General features: G+C 36.7%; 2 protein-coding genes across 25 annotated transcripts in view; one reads left to right on the forward strand and one right to left on the reverse strand.

The window, feature by feature from the left end:
• Window positions 1–731, reverse strand: part of KIAA0825 (KIAA0825 ortholog) — a 473,576-nt gene extending 472,845 nt beyond the window's left edge. For all 17 annotated transcript variants that reach the window (XM_073993835.1, XM_073993834.1, XM_073993826.1 and 14 more), the window contains exon 1: window positions 627–731. The gene's annotated coding sequence lies outside the window, so the exon portion shown is untranslated. The remainder of the gene's footprint in view (window positions 1–626) is intronic.
• Window positions 732–798: 67 nt separating this feature from the next.
• SLF1 (SMC5-SMC6 complex localization factor 1) overlaps window positions 799–22,404 on the forward strand; it is a 76,767-nt gene continuing 55,161 nt past the window's right edge. For 7 of the 8 annotated variants that reach the window (XR_012413921.1, XR_012413920.1, XM_005557392.5 and 4 more), the window contains exons 1-4: window positions 799–898; window positions 9,871–9,984; window positions 10,152–10,227; window positions 11,593–11,833. Coding sequence is in view for 6 of the 8 variants with exons in the window: in XM_005557392.5 (XP_005557449.3) it covers window positions 9,871–9,984; window positions 10,152–10,227; window positions 11,593–11,833 (431 nt within the window). In the remaining 2 variants the exon portion in view is untranslated. Of the gene's footprint in view, window positions 899–2,218; window positions 2,326–9,870; window positions 9,985–10,151; window positions 10,228–11,592; window positions 11,834–22,404 lie in introns of all 8 variants that reach the window. The other variant, XM_065545832.2, reaches the window with a different exon arrangement.

Consider the following 22,404-nt stretch of genomic DNA (forward strand, 5'->3'; position numbering starts at 1 on the left):
GAAAGCGCACCTACTTACAGGTCACTGTTTTCCAAAAATGCATCTAATGCCCAAGCATGAAATTACAGGCTTGTTCTCTCACGTCTCAGCCAGGAAAACAAAGACGGTTCTTGTCACCCAATTCAAATGGCGGGAGGAACCTTCAATTAATTCTAAATCAGGAAGGAACCTCCCCATCTCACTTCCCAAATGTTTGTAAAAGATGTCTTCTTCAGCCAACTTCCTGCCTTCCAGGCACGGCACCCCAGAACTACGGAAACAGTACTCAGGAATCGAGAGTGGCCAAACGCTGCTAATGGGAGATAGGACACTCGTTGATCATGGGCAGAGAAACTCGGCACAACGCCGAGTCACGGTACACGGTGTCTTCGGCCTCGCCCAGGGACACTTGGTGACCCGAGGTCGAGTTCCAAGTTGGAGACAGATTTTGCGAGTGGATGAGACGGTAAGCCGGGATCCCAGGGCCTTCTCCAGCTGCACTGGGTGTCAAGCGACACGGGGTTGGATGGGGACTCCTTCTGGTTCAACCCTCGCCCACTCATTTCTCCGGCTGGCCAAAATGCTGCACAGACCCCCGGCCAGCCATTAATATCAGACCCAGCAGAAAACCCAGTAAAATCACTTACCAGTCCTCCACCTCCGGTGCTGATCTAGCAGGAGCCTGACTCGCTGGCCAGACTCAAGCTCGGCACCAGATATTACCACCCTGGCGACGGCTCCAGAGCGTCACTGACAACCACCCGGAAATGGTACTATCGCTTCCGGGGCTGCCTAGCGCGCGGCGGGAAATTATTTCCCAGAGCCCGGATTAGTGAAGCAGTTGAGTGCTGCATCGGCAGTCGTCGCCCCTGCCGCCGCCGCCACCGAAGGAAGCATCTCAGACACTTCGGCCGGGAAGGTAAAGGGGCTCAGCTAGGAAGACACAGTGTATTCTGTCTCTATGGGGATGTTTCCTCCCCGGGCTGTACCTCCGAAGTTTCTGCCTACAGGCTGCAAGGCTAGGAAGGGAGCGGCTGGGGTGAGCGGCAGCGGTGTCCGGCGGCTCTTGCGCTTTCTAGCAGCAGTTCTCCCGACTTCGCTCTCGGCGCCGGAATTGGTGGGCTGCGGCTGCAGACCCCGCGACGCCTCGCCCGTGCCGCTGCGGGGACTGCCACCGAGCGCCTGTCTGCAGTACTGGGCTGAGCCGCTTCCCCCGCTCCTGCTTGCGCAGCTCTGCAGCTCGGCCCGCAGCCTGGAAGGCACTAGGCCCCCCGCGTCTCTCGTTTCCATAGAACCCATGGGGAGCCTCATCCTGATACAGAGTTTTGGCTGCTTTCCATAACTTAGCGTCTGCGAAGGTGGCTGGGATCCCCCAGGCCCACCTTCCTGTGACGAAGAAAATTGTGTCATTCTTTCCTCTCTAGTAGAATTTTTTTTAAAAATATACTAAAACGGCAGTGATCCTATCTCTGACTGCTATAGGCCTTTAAACACAAACATACACACATACACGTTTCCCTGAAGGGAGGGTCTGTGTTCCTGGGGATTACATTTCAGCTGCCTGAAGGCTGGAAACAAGACTAGTGGCTATTTTAAGATTTCTTCCACTTCCAAAGCCTCAGATTAAATATTGACAAAAAAAGAAAAAAATTGGTCCGTCTCGGGTACTTCATATCATTGACTCAGGAGTTAGATGGAGCTTTGTTTTGGAGGCACCAGCCTCTTTTTTGACGAATGACTTTCTTATTTAAAAAATCGTTGTTGTTGAAATACTGGGAATGAATATTTGAACTGAATTTACAATTTATGTGTGAAGGACAATGCGCCTTGTGGACTTTTTGGTTTATGTTATACCGTTGTGCCTCAATTCCTGAAAATATCTGTGGATGTGCAGGATGTTCTCATTATTGGAAAGTTTGATTACGTCTATTGCAGGTGTTCAAATAAGTTGCTAGTATGAGGTGGATTTATATAAGAGAGTAAATTTCTTTATTTTCTTGTCCTGTCCTATCCTGTACTGTTTCTTTCCTTTGCTTGCTTGCTTGCTTGCTTGCTTGCTTGCTTGCTTTGACAGAGCCTCGCTCAACATGTTGCCCAGCCTGGAGTGCAGTGGCGCCATATCAGCTGGCTGCAACCTCCGGCTCCCAGGTTCAAGCAATTCTCCTATCTCAGCCTTCCGAGTAGCTGGTATTACAGGTGTGCGACACCACGCCCGACTAATTTTTTGCATTTTTAATAGAGACAGGATTTCACCATGTTGTCCAGGCTGGTCTTAAACTCCTGACCTCAAGTGATCCGCCCGCCTCGGCCTCCCAAAGTGCTGGGATTACAGGCGTGAGCCACCGGGTAACTCTTGAGTATTCTTAATTTAAAGGAACTAGGATGTGCAGATACTTGAATGTTTAAGTCAATTTTATTGTAAAGACAGCTAACCTTCAATACTGCAAATAAACCCCTATTCTGTTTTCTAAATCCAGATTTTATTATGCGTTAAGTAAAATTGAATTACATGACCTAACATTTTCTTGCTTCCCTAAAGCATAAAGCGTGTATCACCTGAAAGTCATTGAAAAGATGATCAAATGTGGTTACTTTTCATAATCAAAATTCGGAACTCTTAAGATTTCATAATAAGCATCCACAATTTCCACTGATGTTCAAAAACATTGCGTTTTGGGAAACCAGTAGTATAGCTTTTATTTATTAGTATTTTCCTTATTATATGTATCTTGATTATATTACCCTAAAGTAGGGTTTTCACCATTTAAACATTTTAAAAAAGTAAAATAAAAAATTCTGTGTTGGCTTTGAATAATAAATCCTAAACAAAACGAACTCTCTCAAAAATGTAACTAAAATGAAACATCATCTGTTACTCTTGTAGTTGACCCTTTGAATATGCTAATAGAAAATACATCTGTATAATGTACTGTGTACTATTTCTGCCCTTATAAGGGCATGTTACTGCTTAAAAGTAAAATAACTCTGGAACTTTTAAGTTCATTTAATTCATACTTTCTGTCAAAATGACTTTGAAATTTAAAACACACTGGTTATTTTTGAGGAGGAAGAAAGTCTTTGTTGTATGAATTACTCTAATGATTGATTGATACCAAATCACTTTTGAGGGGAAAATAATGAAAACTTTCTCATTAGACCAAAAGAGCACTCTTCAGATTGTTTCTAGAAATGCTTTGAAATTTTAGACACTGTTATTTTACTGAAAATAATTTATAATTATGTTTAAATTTTTTCAATGATATTGCTGTTCTAAATGTCTTCCCACCCTTGTACTGTTCGTTGCACGTAATGTATCTTTCTTTTGTGTTAGCTGAAAGTAGATTGCTTTATGAAATTATAATGTTGTTAAAAGTATTAGACTAAGTTCTGAAGTTCTTTTCAGCTTGGTGTTGTAGAAAAGGCATATAATTTTTGCAGAAAGACTTATCTGTGCATCTTGTTTTTACCATTTACTAGCTGTGTACCCTTGAAGTAGTTTCTTAATCACTCAGATTTTCCAGTATCCTCATCTGCACAAGAAAAATAAATAGCACTTATGTTGTGAAGAAGGAAATGAGCTAACATTTATGAAGTGTATAAACCACAGTAGGTCCTCAGTAAAAATTGAATCCTGCTTGTTCAACCTTAGACATATGCTCTTCCTAAGTAAACCAAATTTCCTAGGATACCAAAGCACATTTGACTTCTATCCTCTATGGCTAACCAATATCTACTGTCCATCTATTCTTTTTATGAACCTTTCATCTCTTGACCAGCTTGCTTCCTTAAGGACTCCTTCATCCCTAAGTTAACATCTGCCCAGCCCGTGCCTTGTACAGTATTGGATAGATTGGACATCTCCATATGTTCCCCTAAGCTTCTCATTTCTTTCTCACCATATTCACTTTGCTGCTTGTTCTGTTTCTTCCTTCTAGTGCTGAATTTGTCATCAGAGGGACTAATTCCTGCTTCTTTCCCAAATAATGCCATGGAAGTAAGAACAGCCCTCAAGTCTCATCACTGGATACTTCTGTCAAATAATATTTATACATACACACACGTGTGTGTGCATCTCTCTCTTATGTCTTTGAAGGATGGGGCAGGAAATAGACACTGTGTCTTTAAAAAAAAAAAAAAAGTCCGAAGACCAGCTGAGTGATACTAAACCAAGGGCCTAATTTGGCTCCTAGGCCTAAAGGGGCCAGAATTTCTGAACGTCACTTGTAGTTAAAAGCCAAACAGTATTTTACACACACAGTGTAAGTACTGTGACATGTGTCTGCCTTTTGCAATATTGGTTCAAACAGAGATCCAACACTTGGACCCTTTTCAATTTTAACAGTTATTTGTTTACTTTCCCAGTTAAATGTTTTGAATAAGAGAAATCACGAAAATTTTTCAGACTCTTTAATTCAGAGCAAAAATCTTGACTGCATTCCGTGCTGGGTATATGCTTTTCAGATGAGGGGAGTGTCAAATAATTTTCCTTAGTTTGCTGTAGAAGTAGGTTTAAAATCAAAAGAATTCACCAAAATAACAAACACTAAGAAACCACTAGTTTTCATAATATGACCTTAAAACCATGAAGAGTATTAAGTGGCAGGGAAAAATGATCACAATATAATATTACATAAAAATGAAGATATGAAACAATGTAATATCCAAATTTTGTTATATATATATTTTTACACTCAGATAAAACCTAAAAGTCAACATCCCTCCCCAGTGTTAACAATGGTATTACAGGCTGAAGGAATTAGAGATGATTTTAATCTTTGTGTATACTTTGTAGTATTTTTCAAATTTTCTATAAGTGGATGTTAAAATTGAAAGGTCTGTAAGGTTATTTTGGGGGGAAAATTTTAGTTCTTAAATACAAATATATATTTATATATATAAATATATAAATCAAAGTTTTTTATTGTCTTAAATATTTATTTTAGCTAATGATACCATAAAATTTATTTCTAAGATTACTTCTCTTTTATAAGTAGGGCTGGTTTCTTTTATAACCAGCCCTATGTAACGTAGAGTAGGGAAAGGTTTATCCTTATTTTCCTTATAAAACCCTATTTATGCATCCCTGCCTCTCATTTTTGTAGCACCTTCCACTTTTTCCCAAGGGTTGTACCCTGCTCTTTCATCTTGCCTCTGAAACCACTTTTGTATTCATATCTGTATTCCTGTCTTTCCTTGTCTCTGAGCTCAATTTTCAACATGTTCTTCAAACATGTTCTAGCTATGTGTTACACTATAAAGAATTCAAAGGACCTAAAAGGCTAGTTTATAATAAATAGTGTTCTTAATTAAGATGAAGAGTTCTATAGATTTTCTTTGCATTTTGGACTGGCATCAACTACAAAGGAATTTCAGGCATCAAGAATAGGCCCATGTGGGAGATATTTTGGGAAAGCCCATACCACAGAGACAGTTGCTTGCTATGCGTAAAGGCCAACTCTATTTACAGTCATTGTCTCCTTAGTTGTATTTTATTGTTCAAGGTAAGTAACTAATTTTTGTTAATTACTATAAGATGTTAATTATTACTACAGAAGGACATTTTCTCATAACTAAGAATGTCATAAAAGTTTAACTTTTTTGACAGTAAAGATAAAACTTTTAACTGTAAAAAGTCATGCTGTCTTTTTTGCTTTTTTCCCCCCTCCATTTTTTGGTGTTAGGACAGTATCTTCTGTATGAATGCTCCAAGGGACACCCCCCATTAGTTCTATAAAGATCTATAATTTTTCTAGAAATAACCACTGGTACAATTATGGTATATTGACTTTCCTTCTTGTGCTGGAAGACTTCTAGAAGTTAGCTCTTGATCCTCCCTATCCCAGACATATCACTTGCACTAAACTTGACTGTACTTTAAAGGATTTTTAATTGTCTGGGTTTGATATGTATTAAATCAATTATAGTGCTCTTTTTGGCTTCATTGACATATCAGGTTTATTGTATTCTTAATCCTGCAGGGTCAGAAAGAACCGTCAAACCATGAATTTTATAAATCAATCAATCAATATATCTATACATGTTTATATTTATTCCTACATATACAGTTTTCCTGTGTAACTGCATGAATTAGATCCTATAATCCAAGTCATTCACTTGTCATATCATGTGCTGTAGAAAAGCATTACTAAATGTATTCTAAACTCTCTTGTTTCAAGGAGATAATTTTATTGTAGAAAACTGTTATAAAACTGTGCTAGTTATTTTGGGCCATCACTGGGATTCCTGATTCTGTTAAAGTTTAGCTAATAGCTCAGTTTTTTTGATAAACTTGTGACTAGAATATCCTGTATTCTGATTTGTTTTTAAACATGCACAGTTTACGGATAATGTTTGAATCAGGAAATTCTATTTTTTCACCTTTGTTTCCTGCTTCCCTTTCCTCTGCATGTTTAATTTCAGTTTCATATTTAATCATTTTCAAAGGAAATAAATTGCTTTAAAGGGGTTTCCTGATTTCTGCTATTATGCAGTTAGTCCTATTTTCATTTTACTATGGGCTCTTGTTTTGACAGAAAATGCTGTTAAATATACAAAGTGGGTTATTTCCATCGTATTTATTTTATTATAAAGACCATATGGTTTAAGATGAAAACTTTGCTTTACACACTAACTCCAATAAATCCAAATAATTTAATAATTTATACTTGAAACCAGAATACATTAAAATGTTACGTTGTTAATAATATTCAAATTGTAAAATAGCTGTTAACATGATCTGGAAACAGCAATGTAGGATATGTTTCCTTTATTTCTGTATAACTTAATTCTGAGAAAGCAGAATAATAAAATTTAAAGGACAAACTTTAAATAAAACTCTTTTGGGTAACAGTGTTATAACAATTTTTTTACTATTTTTTGTATATTCCGATTACTTAACATTAGTTTTTTTGTGTCAATTTTTAGAATAATCAGGCAAGATTTTAGATTTTTTAAAACCACTCAAACTTCTTTGGCAATATTCCTGAAATAGCCATTAAATAGCCCTTGAAACTCTAAAATACATTAAAAATATACAAGTAGTAGGAAAAGCATATGTGCCTGTAATCCCAGCTACTTGGGAGGCTGAGGCAGAGAACTGCTTGAACCCAGGAGGCAGAGGTTGCAGTGAACCGAGACAGCGCCACTGTACTCTAGCCTGGGCGACAGAGTGAGACTCTGTCTCAAAAAAAAAAAAAAAGCAAAAAAAAAAAGCCAGGTGTGGTGGCGGACGCCTGTAGTCCCAGCTACTCGGGAGGCTGAGGCAGGAGAATGGCGTGAACTGGGGAGGAGAACTTGCACTGAGCCGAGATTGTGCCATTGCACTCCAGCCTGGGCGACGGAGCGAGACTCCATCTCAAAAAAAAAAAAAATTGGATGATTAATACAGTAAGGGGTTCCTTATACAAGAAGCTTAATTTATTTACTGATGAAACTGTTTCATGTATATGATTAATTTTTCATAAGAGACCAATCCCTAGTATGTGCACTTAAAAATTTTACACTGACTAGACCAAATCCCTGTAACTTTTTAATAAAAACATTTATTTCATTGGAGAGCCTTATCTTTAAGGCACTTTCTTATGTTCTGTATCTGAGTTTTAGAGGGTTAAAGTACATTGTACCTCTTTGCCCCTTTTGCAGCCAGTTGAGAAATGCAAAAATCAGATAAATTGAGGTTGAAATATCAGCTTTTTTATTGAGTAAACATTGCTTTGAAGATGATGGTTTTTGTTTTGTTTTGTTTTTCCCTCATCCTTCTGCAAGAAGGCAGTGGTTTTGATATGGAACCATAGTGTGCTTCCTAGTACATAGCCTCTGAATTGACTTACCCACACAGGCAGTGCAGGACTACTACTGGCAGCTCCTTAGGATGTGTCAGAAAGCATCGATATGGACCTTCTTTGCAAATATGCAGATAGGCTGAGCAAAGCATATCCATTTAGTTGTCTCAAGGAGCTTCTCCAACGAAATGGGGAGTGATGAAGGGTAGAGAAAAATTAAGAGTGCAGTTACCCTAGCCGAACTTCCTCCTCTTCAAAACTCTAAGCAAAGAAATAAAAGTTCACTTCTGAGTAATGCTTTAAATTGTTTATATTGAGACTTTCTTTCAATTTTTACTCTTAAATGAATCCCAACCTTTATATATGTTGTATTTATATGTCTTTAAAAGCAGACTTTTGTGAAGAATGTTTCTCACTTTACCAGTTGTGTGCTATTAGTTATGGGCTCAAATCATTACAGTTTTTGAAGTTTACTTGTAATTGTATTGAAAGAAGTCATGTTTCTTTGGTTGTTGAAAATAGCTACTGTTGTTATTCTAGCTATGACATTAGTTAAATATTAATAATCCATAGCTATGATGACCAAATTGTTAGGGAAATGAAAAATTGCCCTGATTTCTCTAGTCCCTGCTTTCCTTGTCTGTGAAAAGATTGAGATTTTTCTCTAAGATGCTATCTAGATCTCCAGTTCAACCTCATGTAAACAAATAAAATTGTATTCTGATGAGAAATTCTATGAGTTATGTACTCCCTAAACACAAAGTACTTTTTGTGAACTACATTAAAATATGGATTGAGGGTCCCTATGAAAATAAACTTAGATTTTAAAAAAAGTGATTTTTCAGTTTACCTTGTAAATGATGAAATTAACATATATATATAGCAAAGTTAAGAAATATAGATTGCAAATAGGATCCAGGATTATTATGTGTACACACTTTACTAAATTATTGGATATAAATGCTGTGAGACCATGAGTTCTATTCACTTCTCCGGTAATGTGTACATATTTAATATCTGTCCACAGAGGCTTTAAAGTCTTTGTGGAGCATAAAATCTGATTGTTTCATTGTCTGTAAGTTTCAAAAGCTCTTAGCGAACAACGGTAGTTTTTTTTTTGTTTTTTGAAATGGAGTTTCGCTCTTGTTGCCCAGGCTGTGTAGTGCAATGGTGCGATCTCAGCTCACCACTACCTCTGCCTCCTGGGTTCAAGAAATTCTCCCACCTCACCCTCCCGAGTGGCTGGGATTACAGGTATGTGCCACCATGCCAGGCTAATTTTGTATTTTTAATGGAGATGGGATTTCACCATGTTGGCAGGCTAGTCTCAAACTCCCGACCTCAGGTGATCTGCCCGCCTTGGCCTCCCAAAGAAAGTGCTAGGATTATAGGCATGAGCCACCGCTCCCGGCCAACAATACTCTGTTTGTTTGTTTGTTTATTTTTGAGATGCAGTCTCACTGTGTCGCCCAGGCTGGAGTGCAGTTGTGTGATCTCATCTCATTGCAACCACTGCATCCCAGGTTCAATCGATTCTCCTGCCTCAGCCTCCTGAGTAGCAGGGATTAAAGGTACCTGCCACCACACCTGGCTAATTTTTATATTTTTAGTAGAGGTGGGGTTTCATCATGTTGGCCAGGCTGGTCTAGAATTCCTGACCTCGTGATCCGCCTGCCTTGGTCTCCGAAAGTGCTGGGATTACAGGTATGAGGCACTGCGCCCGGCCCAACAATACTTTTTAAATGAAGCTTGTATAACATTATTATGCCAATATTTGTATAACATTCTGTCATTTTCTGAGGAAGAATATTTATTCATCAATGTGTTTTAGTGTCAAGTAACGTATTAATCCAGACTTTCAATGTTCAAATCAGAAAGAAAAAAAACCCCTCACTTTTTTAAGGCCACATTTTGAGAAGATAACTTTTAAAACTAGTTTCTATCGTATGTAAGTAATTTTAACATTGTTTTAAGAGTTATGCCTAACGTCTTTAATTCATTATATGTTTAATAGTTTATTTTTAGTACTCATAATTAAGAAAAAATAATGATGTCAACCCTGTGAATAATATCTTTAACATGTTATCTTCTGTACGTTTGTATTTGCTAGATGGAAGATGGTGCCCCAAAGCATATCATCCAAATGACAGGATTTAAGATGGAAGAAAAAGAAGCGCTAGTCAAATTACTTTTAAAACTAGATTGCACTTTTATTAAGAGTGAGGTAAGAAACTTAGCAAAATGTTCAAGGTATATTTGAAAAATAACTAGAATTAAAATGCTGGCCTAACAATGATAAAATGCCTTCTTGATATTGTAACAATAAGAAGAATGTGTTATAAAGGCAGTCTTACTTTAGTAACATTTCTTGATGTGGATTTTTCCCTCCAGAAATACAAAAATTGTACACATCTTATAGCTGAACGCCTATGTAAGAGTGAAAAATTTTTAGCAGCTTGTGCAGCAGGTAAGTTAACTGTCTTGCCCCAACTTTTGAAAACAATCTTCATGTTAAAGAAAAAGTATTTTATTCTCTGGAGAGATAGCATATTTATATATCAAACCTCAATGTGTTTTTCTGATATTTTTTGAAAATATTTAATTTTTTTTTTTTGCTTATTCTTCTGAGTAAAATTCTGTAACACATGAAAAATGTATTAAATAGGCAAAAATATTTACCTCAACAAGGATTTAGTGTGTTTTATATAAGACAAAAAAAATACATTAACTAAAAGACTGGCACAAAATGTCAAAATCTTAAGCTTTTGTTAAAGTCTCAGCTGTTTTCAGTCAAGTTTTCTTTCATCTGTCATTTGATACAGTCAGTGCTTTTGTTCTCTCTCTGCTGCTTCTATCCATATTATGAAACAATGGTCATACTATTTTATTTTTCTAAGATATTAAATTCTATAGATCCAAATTAAGACTTAGTCTTCTCCTGTATCGTTTTGTAATTTATAGCTTTCTCTATTTTTATAGCTTTCTGTATTGTGATTGATCTAACATATCATTAGTCTACTGATTGCAAAAAAAAAAAAAAAAGTGTGTGTAACTTGGGTGAATTTATCCTTTTTTAGATTAACTTACAAGGAAAACACTTGCATTCGTTTTTAACTTTACAAATGAAAACATACATTGTCCATAGTGTTCAAAAAGATCATTGATGCCCAGATAAAGAAACTGTTGGTTGCGTGCGGAGGCTCATGCCTGTAATCCTAGCACTTTGGGAGGCCAAAGCAAAAGGATCACTTGTGCCCAGGAGTTTTAAGATCAGCCTGGGCAACGTAGCGAGATCTCATCTCTTTAAAAAAAAAAAAAAAAAAGTTATAAAATGACCTGAAAAATTCCTTAACTCAATAAATTTGTTTTACAGAGTAATAATGCTGTGAACAATATTGGAAAAGCTGTTAGCATAGGAGGAAGAATATAAATCTAACCCAAAATAGTGAATAATGATAGTAATAATAATTCAAGTAATACCACATTTTATTTTGGATTTTAAAGCTTTAGATTTATGTTTAGAATTATAGAATTGTAATTTAGAATTATATTTAAATGAAACTATAATTATAACTAAGTTATAACTATGGAATTATATTTAGAATTACAATTATTTGTCATGGAAAAGATTACATACAGTGTTCAGTGATATTGTAAGCCTCTCACTATCAAAAAATTTCCCCAAAATGCATAGTTCAAAGATAATGTTAGCAGTGTCGCTTAAGAGTCTTATCTTGAAAAAGGTTGACTTTTATTTTATAATTGATCTTCGTTGTTTATCATTTATCAGAACCAAAATTCCTTTGTGACTGACAGCTCATTTGCTTTCTAGGAAAGTGGATACTAACCAAGGACTATATAATTCATAGTGCCAAAAGTGGCAGATGGCTTGATGAAACAACTTATGAATGGGGATATAAAATTGAAAAAGATTCCCGTTATTCACCTCAAATGCAATCTGCACCTAAAAGGTGGCGTGAAGAACTGAAACGCACTGGTGCTCCAGGAGCCTTCCACAGATGGAAAGTTGTCCTCCTTGTTAGAACTGATAAGCGAAGTGATTCTCTTATAAGGTAGGATGTGATTACATAAAAGCTAAAGCAATTCGTGAGAAAATAATTTTGATTTGTATGAGTACTTTCTGTATTTTTTTGCAATTATTAGCCCAAATGAGCCATGGTGATTTACTCCAATCTCCTAGGTAAGCCATTATGCTCTTTTAGACTTATGTGTCTTTCATAGAACAAAATCTACTTTACAATATTGTTTTAGATTATTCTGGATATCTCTATTTTACTTTCCATGTTATTCCTTTTGACCAACTCAAGCAAAACAAAAAAGGAAAACTAATTGGGAGGTTTTTGTTTCTAGTTTTGAAGCACTTTTAGACTTGCAATTATCACAAAAGCATCATTCTGGATTTATGTAATGCTGTCTTCATTATTCATACTGATTTCATCATAATTTTATTTCATTTTGTCCTTGCCATATTTTTGAAAGCTTTTTTATTGGGTAAACTGTATTCTAAGACTGCTGTTACTTTTTTTATGGCAAGAGGGTGGGGAGTGTTTTTGTCTCCGTTAGTTAAATGTAATTTATAATCAATAAAATGCACACAAATTAAGGGTATGTTTTGATGAGTCTGGACAAATTGATGCACCCATGTTACCCTCACTATAATCAAGATCTGTTCCATGTACATTATCCTATAATGTTCTCTTGTGTCCTTGAACATTTAGTTCTGTACCACCAACACTGGGCAACCACTAATTTCCTTTTTATCACTATAGACTAGATTTGTCCTTTTTAAGAGGTCCTTATGAAGGGGATCATACTTAAATACTGCTTTGATACAGCTTCATTTGCCTAGCACAGTATTATTAAGGTTCATCCATTTTGTGTATGCCAACAGTTCATTCCTTTTTGTTGCTGAGTAGTAGTCTACTCTATGAATATGTTACAGTCTGTTTATTCACATATTGGTAGATATTTGGGATATTTTTTGTCTTTGCTAATATAAATTGAGCTGCTATGAACATTTGGGTACAAGTATTCATGTAGACATGTTTTTAGTTCTTCTGGGAAATATCTCAGAATGAATTTATGCTATTTTAGATGGCAATTGTGTGTGTAACCTTATAAGAAAATGCCAAACTGGCCAGGCATAGTGACTCAGGTCTGTAATCCTAGCACTTTGGGAGGCCAAGACAAGAGGAGATTACTTGACCCCAGAGTCTTAGATCAGCCAGGGCAACATGGCGAGACACTGTCTGTACAAAAAAATTTTTTTTTTCTTTTTTTTTTTTTTTGGCAAATTAGCCAGGCTTGGTGATGCATGTCCTAGTCCTAGCCACTTGGGAGGCTGAGGTGGGAAGATAGCCTAGAGCCCAGGAGTTGGAGGCTGCAGAGAGCTATGAACTATTTTTCAAAGTAGTACCATTTTATATTCCCAGTAGTGGTGTATGAGAGTTCCAGTTGCTCTGCAGTTATTTTGGCACTATTACTGAAAATCAGTTGACTATGTATGTGTGGTCTATTTCTGGACTTCCTGTTTGGTTCCAGTGATCTCTATATCTAACTTACCAACACTACACTGTTTTGATTACTGTATCTTTATAGTGAGTCTTGAAATTAGGTACTATGAGTTTCTTAATCTTTTTAAAAGTTGTTTTAGTGAATCTGGATTCTTTGTATTTCCATAGACATTTTTATAATCACTGTCAGTTTCTGTGAAAATGCAAACTGGTATTTTGATTGGGATTGTATTTTATAGGTCAAATCTTAAAAATATTGAGTCTTCCTATTAGTGAGCTATGTATCTCTCCACTTATTCTTTAATGTCTTATAGTTCTCATTATATAAATCTTGCACATATTTTATTAAATTTATTCCTAGGTATTTTGTGTTTTGGGGTGCTATTATAGATTGCTCTTAAACTTTTTATCTGTGTCTTTTGAGATAATTTGCTTTTCTTCTTTATTTTCTTAATGTGTTGAATTATACTTGATTGATTCTTATTTGTGTATTTATTTATTTATTTATTTATCTATTTTGAGACGGAATCTCGCTGTGTCGCCCAGGCTGGAGTGCAGTAATGCAATCTCAGCTCACTGCAAGCTCTACCTCCCGGGCCATTCTCCTGCCTCAGCGTCCTGAGTAGCTGGGACTACAGGCACCCGCCACCATGCCCGGCTTATTTTTTGTATTTTTTAGTAGAAACGGGGTTTCACCGTGTTAGCCAGGATGGTCTCGATTTCCTGACCTCTTGATCCACCCACCTCTGCCTCCCAAAGTGCTGGGATTACAGGCGTGAGCCACTGTGCCCGGCCACTTGATTGATTCTTAAATGCTAAACCAAACTTGTATTCTTGAGATAAACTACTTCATCATGGTGTATTTTTTTCTGGTTCATTTTTAATAGTTTTCTGATTCTGTCTGCAAGTTTTTTAAAATGATTTTTGTATCCTAAACCTGATAAATGAAATCTATGTAAATATCTAAACTTAATGTCATGTTTAATGGTGAAAGATGTTTTTCCTTATGATTGGTAACAAGGCAAGGATGCTGAATCTTACAGTTTCTGTTTAGACTTTACTAGATGTACTAGCCATTGCAATAAGCCAGAAAAAGAAATGAGGCATAAAATTGCAAAGAAATAAAAATAATTGTCTTTATTTCCAAAGACATGGTTGTATACTAAAAAATTTAACCAAGATACTAGAACTAGTGAATTTAGCGAGATCAAAAGACAGCAGATCACTGTATAAAATTTAATTGCATTCTTATGTACTAGCAAACAGCAATTGGAAGTGAAATTTCAATACTCATTTTGGTTTAATTAATTTTCTCTGTTATTTCTTATTTCATTGATTTCTGTCCTTGGTTTTATTATTTCCATCCTTGCTTTAGGCTTAATTTGCTTTGGTTGGTTTTTTGTTTTTGAGGTAAAAACTTGGATCACTGATTTTAGACCTATTTTTCTGTTAGTTGCCGCCAAACATTGCTTTATCTACATCACACAAATTTGTATTAATCGTGTTTGCTTTTTTATTAAGTTCAGAGTATTTTTAAATTTTCGTTTTTGTTTCTTCTTTGACCCATTGATTACTTACAAGTTTATTATTTAATTCCCAATTACTGATAAAATAACTTAATTTTCTAACTGTAATTTTGGATTAGTCATTACTTCTGTTAGTCCTATCAGCTTTTGCTTTACATATATTGAAGTCCTGTTATCAGTTGCATATGTATTTTGTCAATGGCCCTGATTTTGTAATTTTTGTTTATATTTTCTATTACCTCAAATACTTGTCATTGTGTCCTTTGACCAACATTTCCCATTCCCCCACCTCCAGCCTTTGGTAACCACCATTCTGCTGTCTGCACCTATGTGTTCAACTTTTTTAGGTTCTATAAATCTAATTTTTTTTAGACTTTCACATATAAGTTAAAAATAGTATTTGTCTTTCTGTGCTGGGATTGTTCACTTAGCATAATGTCCTCCAGTTCATCCATGTTGTTGCAGATGATATAATTTCTCTTTCTAAAGTCTGTATAGTATTCTATTGTGTATATATACTATATTTTTTATTCATCCATTTATATACACTTTAGGTTGGTTTTATAACTTGACTGTTGTGAATAATGCTGCAGTAAATATGGGAGTGCAGAGAGCTCTTTAACATACTGGTTTCAGATCCTTTTGGTATATATACAAATGTAGGATTGCTGGATTATATGGTAACTCTGTTTTTAGTTTTTTGAGGATCATTTATGCTGTTTTCCATAATGGCTGTTTTAATTTCCATTCCCAACAACTAGGGAATACCAGGGCTCCCTTTTCTCTATATCTTCACTAATAATCATCTTTTTGATAATAACCATTCTGAGAGAACTGAGATATAATTTTCATTTTCCTAATGATTAGTGATATAGAGCATTTAAAAATTTATCTGTTGGCCATTTGTTTATCTTGTTATGAGAAGTGTCTATTCAGATCCTTTGCCCATTTTTAATCAGGTTGTTTTCTTGTTATTGAGTTGAGTTCCTTGTATTTGGATATTAACCCTGTTTTACATGTATGGCTTTAAAATATAATCTCCCATTCCACAGATTGCCTCTTCATTCTGTTAAATGTTTCCTTTGCTGTGCAGAAGCTTTTTAATTTTATGTAACCTCACTTTTCTGTTTTCATTTTTGTTGGCTAAACTTTTGGAGTCAAATCCAAAAATTATTGCCCAGACCAATGTCCTATAGTTTATCCCCTGTGTTTTTTTCTAATAGTTTTGCAGTTTCAGGTATAAAGTTTACAGTTTTTCTTTTTTTTTTTTTCTTTTTATTTTTGAGACAGAGACTTGCTCTGTCGCCCAGGCTGGAGTGCAGTGGCCAGATCTTAGCTCACTGCAAGCTCCGCCTCCCGGGTTTACGCTATGCTCCTGCCTCAGCCTCCCGAGTAGCTGAGACTACAGGCGCCCACCACCTCGCCCGGCTAGTTTTTTGTATTTTTTAGTAGAGACGGGGTTTCATCGTGTTAGCCAGGATGGTCTCGATCTCCTGACCTCGTGATCCGCCCATCTCGGCCTCCCAAAGTGCTGGGATTATAGTCTTCAGCCACCGCACCCGGCCAATGTTTACAGTTTTTCAATGTAAATTCTATTTTGTCTTATAGGAGTGTAGCTAGTCCTGCTCTTTTGGTTTTCATTTACATGGAGTATCCTTTTCCATCCCTTCATTTTCACTCTGTGTGTCCTTAGAGGTGAAGTTAGTCTCCTGTAGGCAGCACATAGTTGGCTTTTTTTTTTTTTTTTTTTTTTTTGCTTTTTCAATCTATTCAACCTGTCTATATCTTTTGTTTGGAGAAGTTAATCCATTTATGTTTGGGGTAATTATCAGTGGGTAAGGACTTAACTACTGCCATTTTGTAGTTTGTTTTCCAGTTTATTTGTATATACTATGTTTCTTTGTATGTTTCTGTCTTCCATTTTGGTTTGATGGTTTTCTGTAGTGGTTTGCATTGATTCCCTTCTGCTTATGTTTTGTGTGTCTAGTAGAGATTTTCCTTTGTGGTTACCATGTAGTTATATAAAACATTTTATTCTTATAACACACTATGTTAAACTGATAACTTTGGTAGCATATAATAATTCTACATGTTTACTCTCCCCCATTTTGTGTTTTGATGTCAAAATTTATATTATTTTCTAATTTGTATCCCCTGACGATTGTAGCTATGGTTGTTTTGATAGATTTGTCTATTAACCACTGCACTAGAGATAAAATTGCTTCACACACCACTATTTTAGTCCAGAATATTGTGAATATGATTCTACATTACTTAGATTGTTAAGTTTTATACTTTTGTATGTTTTATGTTATTGATTCGTGGCCTTTTGATATAACTTAAAGAACTTTCTTTCATAATTCATATCAGTCAGGCCTTGTCATGATAAACTACTTTACTTTTTGTTTGGGAAATTTTTAATTTCTCTGTTATTTCCGAAGAACAGTTTAGCCAGGTAAGGTATTGGCAGTTTTTTTCCTTTATCACTTTGAGTGTATCATGGGACTCTTTCCTGACTTGAAGTGTTTCTGCTTTCACATCCACTGGTAATTATGTTCAGACTCTTGTGTGTGATATGTTTCTTATCTCCTACTGCTTTCATAATTTTTTTTTGTCTTTGATTTTTGATAATTTGATTACTATATACCTTGGTATACTCCTTCGGGTTAAATTTGATTAGAAACCACTATGCTTCTTGTCCCTGGATGTGGCCATCTTTTCCCAGATTTCAGAAGTTTTCAGCCATTATTTCCATAAACATGCTTTCTGGTTCTTTTGCGCTATCTTCTGCTGACCTAATTTTATGCAGTTATTAGGTCTCATAATTCCCATTGACTTCATCCTTTTGGGTTTTTTTGCTTTGCTGACTGGAAAATTATTTGAACTCACTGATTCTTTCCTCTGTTTGATTAAGCCTGCTGTTGTTGAAGCCTTCTGTTGCATTTTTCACTTTAGTAATTATATTCTTCATCTCCAGAATTTCTGTTTTGTTTTTGTTTATTCTTTTTATTTCTTTGTCAGACTTCTTGTACATGTATTGTTTTCCATATTTTAGTTTTTAATCTGTATGTTCTTGTATTTTACTGATTTTTTTTTTTTGAGATGGAACCTCACCCTGTCACCCAGGCGGGAGTGCAGTGGCACAATCTTGGCTCACTGCAACCTTCTTCTCCTGGGTTCAAGCAAATCCCCTGCCTCAGCCTCCTGAGTAGCTGGGATTACAGGCACCGGCCACCACGCCTGGCTAATTTTTTTTGTATTTTAGCAAAGATGGAGTTTTGCCGTGTTGGCCAGGTTGGTCTTAAACTGCTGACCTTAAGTGGTCCACCTGCCTTGGCCTCCCAAAGTGCTGGATTACAGGCATAGGCCACTAAGCCTGGCCTGAACTTCTTTAAAGGGATTATTCTTTGTCTATCTTTCTGTAGATCTATAGATCTCCATTCCTTTAGAGTCCTTTGTTGGAGCTTTGTTAATTTCTTTGGAGGTGCCCTGATTCTTTGTAATCTTTGAGTTTTTGCATTGGTCTCTTCATTTGTGGAGACAGCCACCTTGTCCAGCTTTTACAGGTGTTCCTTGGCAGGGATATAATTTCACTGTTTAGTGATCACTGGGAGATCACTGCTTGTGATTCTGTATGGGCTGGTGATGACTCCAAGCAGGTAGAGCTTGCTTTCTGGTACTCTGTATGGCTGGGCTGCTACCTTTGCATTGATTTTGGAGAGGAGACTGTACTGGCTGGGCTCTGCTGTTAGGCAAAACCACTGGCTGAGCTCTGCAATCAGGCAGAGCTGCAGGCTAGGCACTGCAGTTGCCTTCAGTTGGGCCAGGGTCAGGGTGTATTCCCTGGCTAGGTATACCAATATTTGAGATCTGCAGTTGGACAAGGTTGCAGATTGTACTCCAAGATTAAGTAGAATTGCTGCTTAAGATGGATGGGCCTAACTGCTATGCTTAGTACAAATTACAACTGGGGTTTGCCTCACAGCCTTGGTGGGGTCTTGAGGTGGGCTTTGAAGCTGAGCTGAGCACTGTTCAGAGTTCTGAGTATGGCAGAACTAGCCTCTCTACTTCACTGAAATACACTGTGGTTGGCATCTCCTTCCCTGAATGGAGTCTTTGGATGTGTATTAAGGCTGTACTGAATGCTGTTTAAACTCCCACATATGGCAGAACTAGTCCCCACTCTGCTGAAATGCAATGTCGTGGTCCTTTCCCTTCCTAAGAAGAATCTTGGCATGAATGTTGAGGCTGCGCAAAGTGCTGTTGAAATTCCCAGTTGTGGCATAACTAGCCCCTGGTTTCTTATATTGGTGGTGTGGTGAGTGTCTCACGCCCTGGGTGAGACCATGGGGTAGGGTTTGAGGCTGGGCCTGGAGGCTGCCCGTCTAGGGATTTGCGCCAGGTAGAACATCCCACAATAGCTTTGCAGGTGCTATGCTGTTGACTGATACTTCTGGTTTGGTGCCATTAATGGCAGGTATGTTGCGCCACCACCAAGATTTGTGCACTGGTTTTTGTGAGCTCTACCTCCTTGTTTTGTTTCTATCTGACCCCAGGTTGTCTAGCTGTGCCATTACCCCTTGTCCTCCCTTTGAAGTGATACCCGAGTGGACTTCCTGAGATGTTATCTCAGAATTCTATAAAAGCACGATGCCCGCCTCCAGTTCTCTTTGCCTACAGTAGTAACCATGAGCCCTGGAGGATCCTTTCTCTGTGGCACTGTGCCAACTTGGGTAAGGGAGAGGTGTGATGGGTCAAAGTGAGACCGTTTGCTTTTGCCCTTTCACTGTTTTTATGAAGTTCTGTGGTTTATGCAGGTATCCCAGGCTTGATATTAATTGGATTTGTCTAATACTAAGATAGCCACTTTAGTGCTCCTTTAAGAAACATCAGCATGTACATCATTTTATATTCTTTCACTTAAAATGGGTTTCTTGTAGACATTCTAGAGTTGTGTCTTAAAAATGTAATTTGATGATTTCTGCCTTTAATTGCACTGTTGAGGACATGTACATTTAATTAACAAATTGAATTAAATCTAGTACCTTGCTGGTTATTTTCTTCTCATCTGCCCTTATTTTCTTCTTCTTCTTCTTTTTTTTTTGGATGGAGTTTGACTCTGTCGCTCAGGCTGGAGTGCAGTGGCTCTATCTTGGCTCACTGCAACCTCTACCTCCCGAGTTCAAATGATTCTCCTGCCTCAGCCTCCCAAATAACTGGGATAACAGGTGCACATCACCATGCCCGACTAATTTTTGTGTTTTTATTGGAGATGGGGTTTCACCATGTTGGCCAGGCTGGTCTTGAAGTTCTGAGACCAGGTGATTTGGCTGCCTTGGCCTCCCAAATGCTGAGATTACAGGCGTGAGCCCGTGCACCCAGCCATCCCATCATTTATTTATTCTGCTTTCCCTTTTTCCTTGACTTCTTTTCCACTAGTTGAGTGTTTTTAATGGTTTCCTTTAATGTCTGTATTAGATCTCTTTATTTAATGGTTGCTCTAGTATATACAGTGTCCATCTTTAACTGTTCATAGTCACATGTCAAATAGTATCTTTTTGCATGTAGTGCAGAAACCCTAAAACAATATACAGTTGAACAGTGTGGGATTAGAGTGCTGACCCCCTATGCAGTTGAAAATTCATGTATAACTTGACTCCCCAAAAACGTAACTACTAATAGCCTGCTGTTGACTGGAAGCCTTACTGATGACATAAACAGTTAACATAACTTTTGTTATATGTATAAGAAAATCATAAGGGAGAGAAAATATATTTACTATTCATTAAGTGAAAGTGGATCATCATAAATGTCTTCATCCTTGTTGCCTTCATGCTGAGTAGGCTGAGTAGTAGGAAGGGTTGGTTTTCCTGTCTCAAGGGTATCAGAGGCAAAAGAGGTGGAAGGGGAGGCAGGAGAGGCAGACACACTTGGTGTGTAACTTTTGTGGACCTGTGTTGTTCACGAGTCAACTGTATTTCCATTTGTTCTTCTTATCCTTTTTTCTATTGTTGACTTTTTTGTATTATAAACTTCCAAATACATTGGTAATATTTTACTTTTGCTAGTCATTTACTTTTAAGATGATTTTAATGAAATATATGTTCAATATTTGACTTCATTTTTACCATTTCCTGGCATTATTAGTTTCTTTGTGTAGCTCCAGATTTTCCTCTGGTATCACACTTTTTTTTGCCTAAAGAACTCCTTTTAACAGTTCTTATAATGTAAGTGTGCTGGGAATGATTTATCTCATTTTTTAATTGAGAAGGTGTTTAATTTTGGAAGATATTTTCACTGCATATAGAATTATGGATCGACAATTTTTGCATTTTAATTCATAATTATAAAGATTCTGTTCCATTTTCTTCTGGCTTACATAGTTCTGATGAGAAGTCAGCTGTCATTCTTTTCTTCTCTTTGTTTCATTTTGTCTTCCCTGGTTTTCTTCAAGATTTTCTCCTAGCCATTGGTTTTTACTAGTTTGATTATGATGTGTAGTACAGTGCTTGTGTTTGTGTATTTTATTGATTTATTTTGCTTGAGGATCGCTGAACTTGTGTATGTGGAGTTTTTTGGTTTTTTATTAAATATGATACTCTCCAGCCATTATCTTTTTAAATATTTCTTCCTTCATGTTGTTCTTCTGGAACTCCATTGCATGCTTTTTAAACTATTTGATTATTTTCAATAGCTATTGCATGATTTATTCTTTTTTAAAAAAATGTTTTAGTTGGGATAATTCTATGGACCAATCTTAAAATTCAGTGATTCCTTTTTCATTTGTGTTCAGTCTGCAGATGAGCTTGTCAAAGAAATTCTTTGATATAATGCCTTTTATTTCTACCGTTTCCATTGAACTCTCCAATGAATTCCTCATTTCTTCAAGTACGTTGTCCACTTTTTCCATTAGTTCCTTTAACACATCAGTCATAGTTATGTTAAAGTTGTTTTCTGATAATTTCAACATGTGGGTCATATTTCAGTGTATATTGTTGATTCCTTTCTCTTGACAGTGGTTTGGTTTTCTTCTTGCCTGTTTTGTATGTTGAGTATTTTTTATTGCATGCCAGATATCATATGTACAAGAATATTGATAGAGGCTGATGTGAATAATATTTATATCTAAAAAGTAGGCCCACCTCTTCTATAAGGTCGTTAGTATGGGTGATTGAGTTAATCTTGTCAGTTATTGAGCTAGTGCTATGGTGAATGTTGTTGCCTTCCCCCCTCCCCGCCCCGCCAAAGCTCATGTTGAAATTTAATTTCCATTGTGACAGTATTGGAAGGTGGTGCCTTTAATAAGGAATTAATGCCATTATCATGGCACTGGCTTAGTTATAAAAGTAAGCTCCTACATGGTCTCTCTTGCTCTTCTGCTTATCTCCATGGGATGATGCAGCAGGAAAGTCCTCATCAGATGCTCTTAGAGTTTCTGAAAGTCCAAGAATTAAAACTTATTTTTCTTACAAATTGCCAAGTCTTCAGTATTCTGTTATAGCAGCAGAAAACGACAAGACAGCTGAATTTGAGTATTGTTAATTCTATAATCACCATCAGTGCATCACTTCAGCTTACAGCAGT

Source organism: Macaca fascicularis, chromosome 6 (genome assembly GCF_037993035.2).
Source record: "Macaca fascicularis isolate 582-1 chromosome 6, T2T-MFA8v1.1".
NCBI lineage: Eukaryota > Metazoa > Chordata > Mammalia > Primates > Cercopithecidae > Macaca > Macaca fascicularis.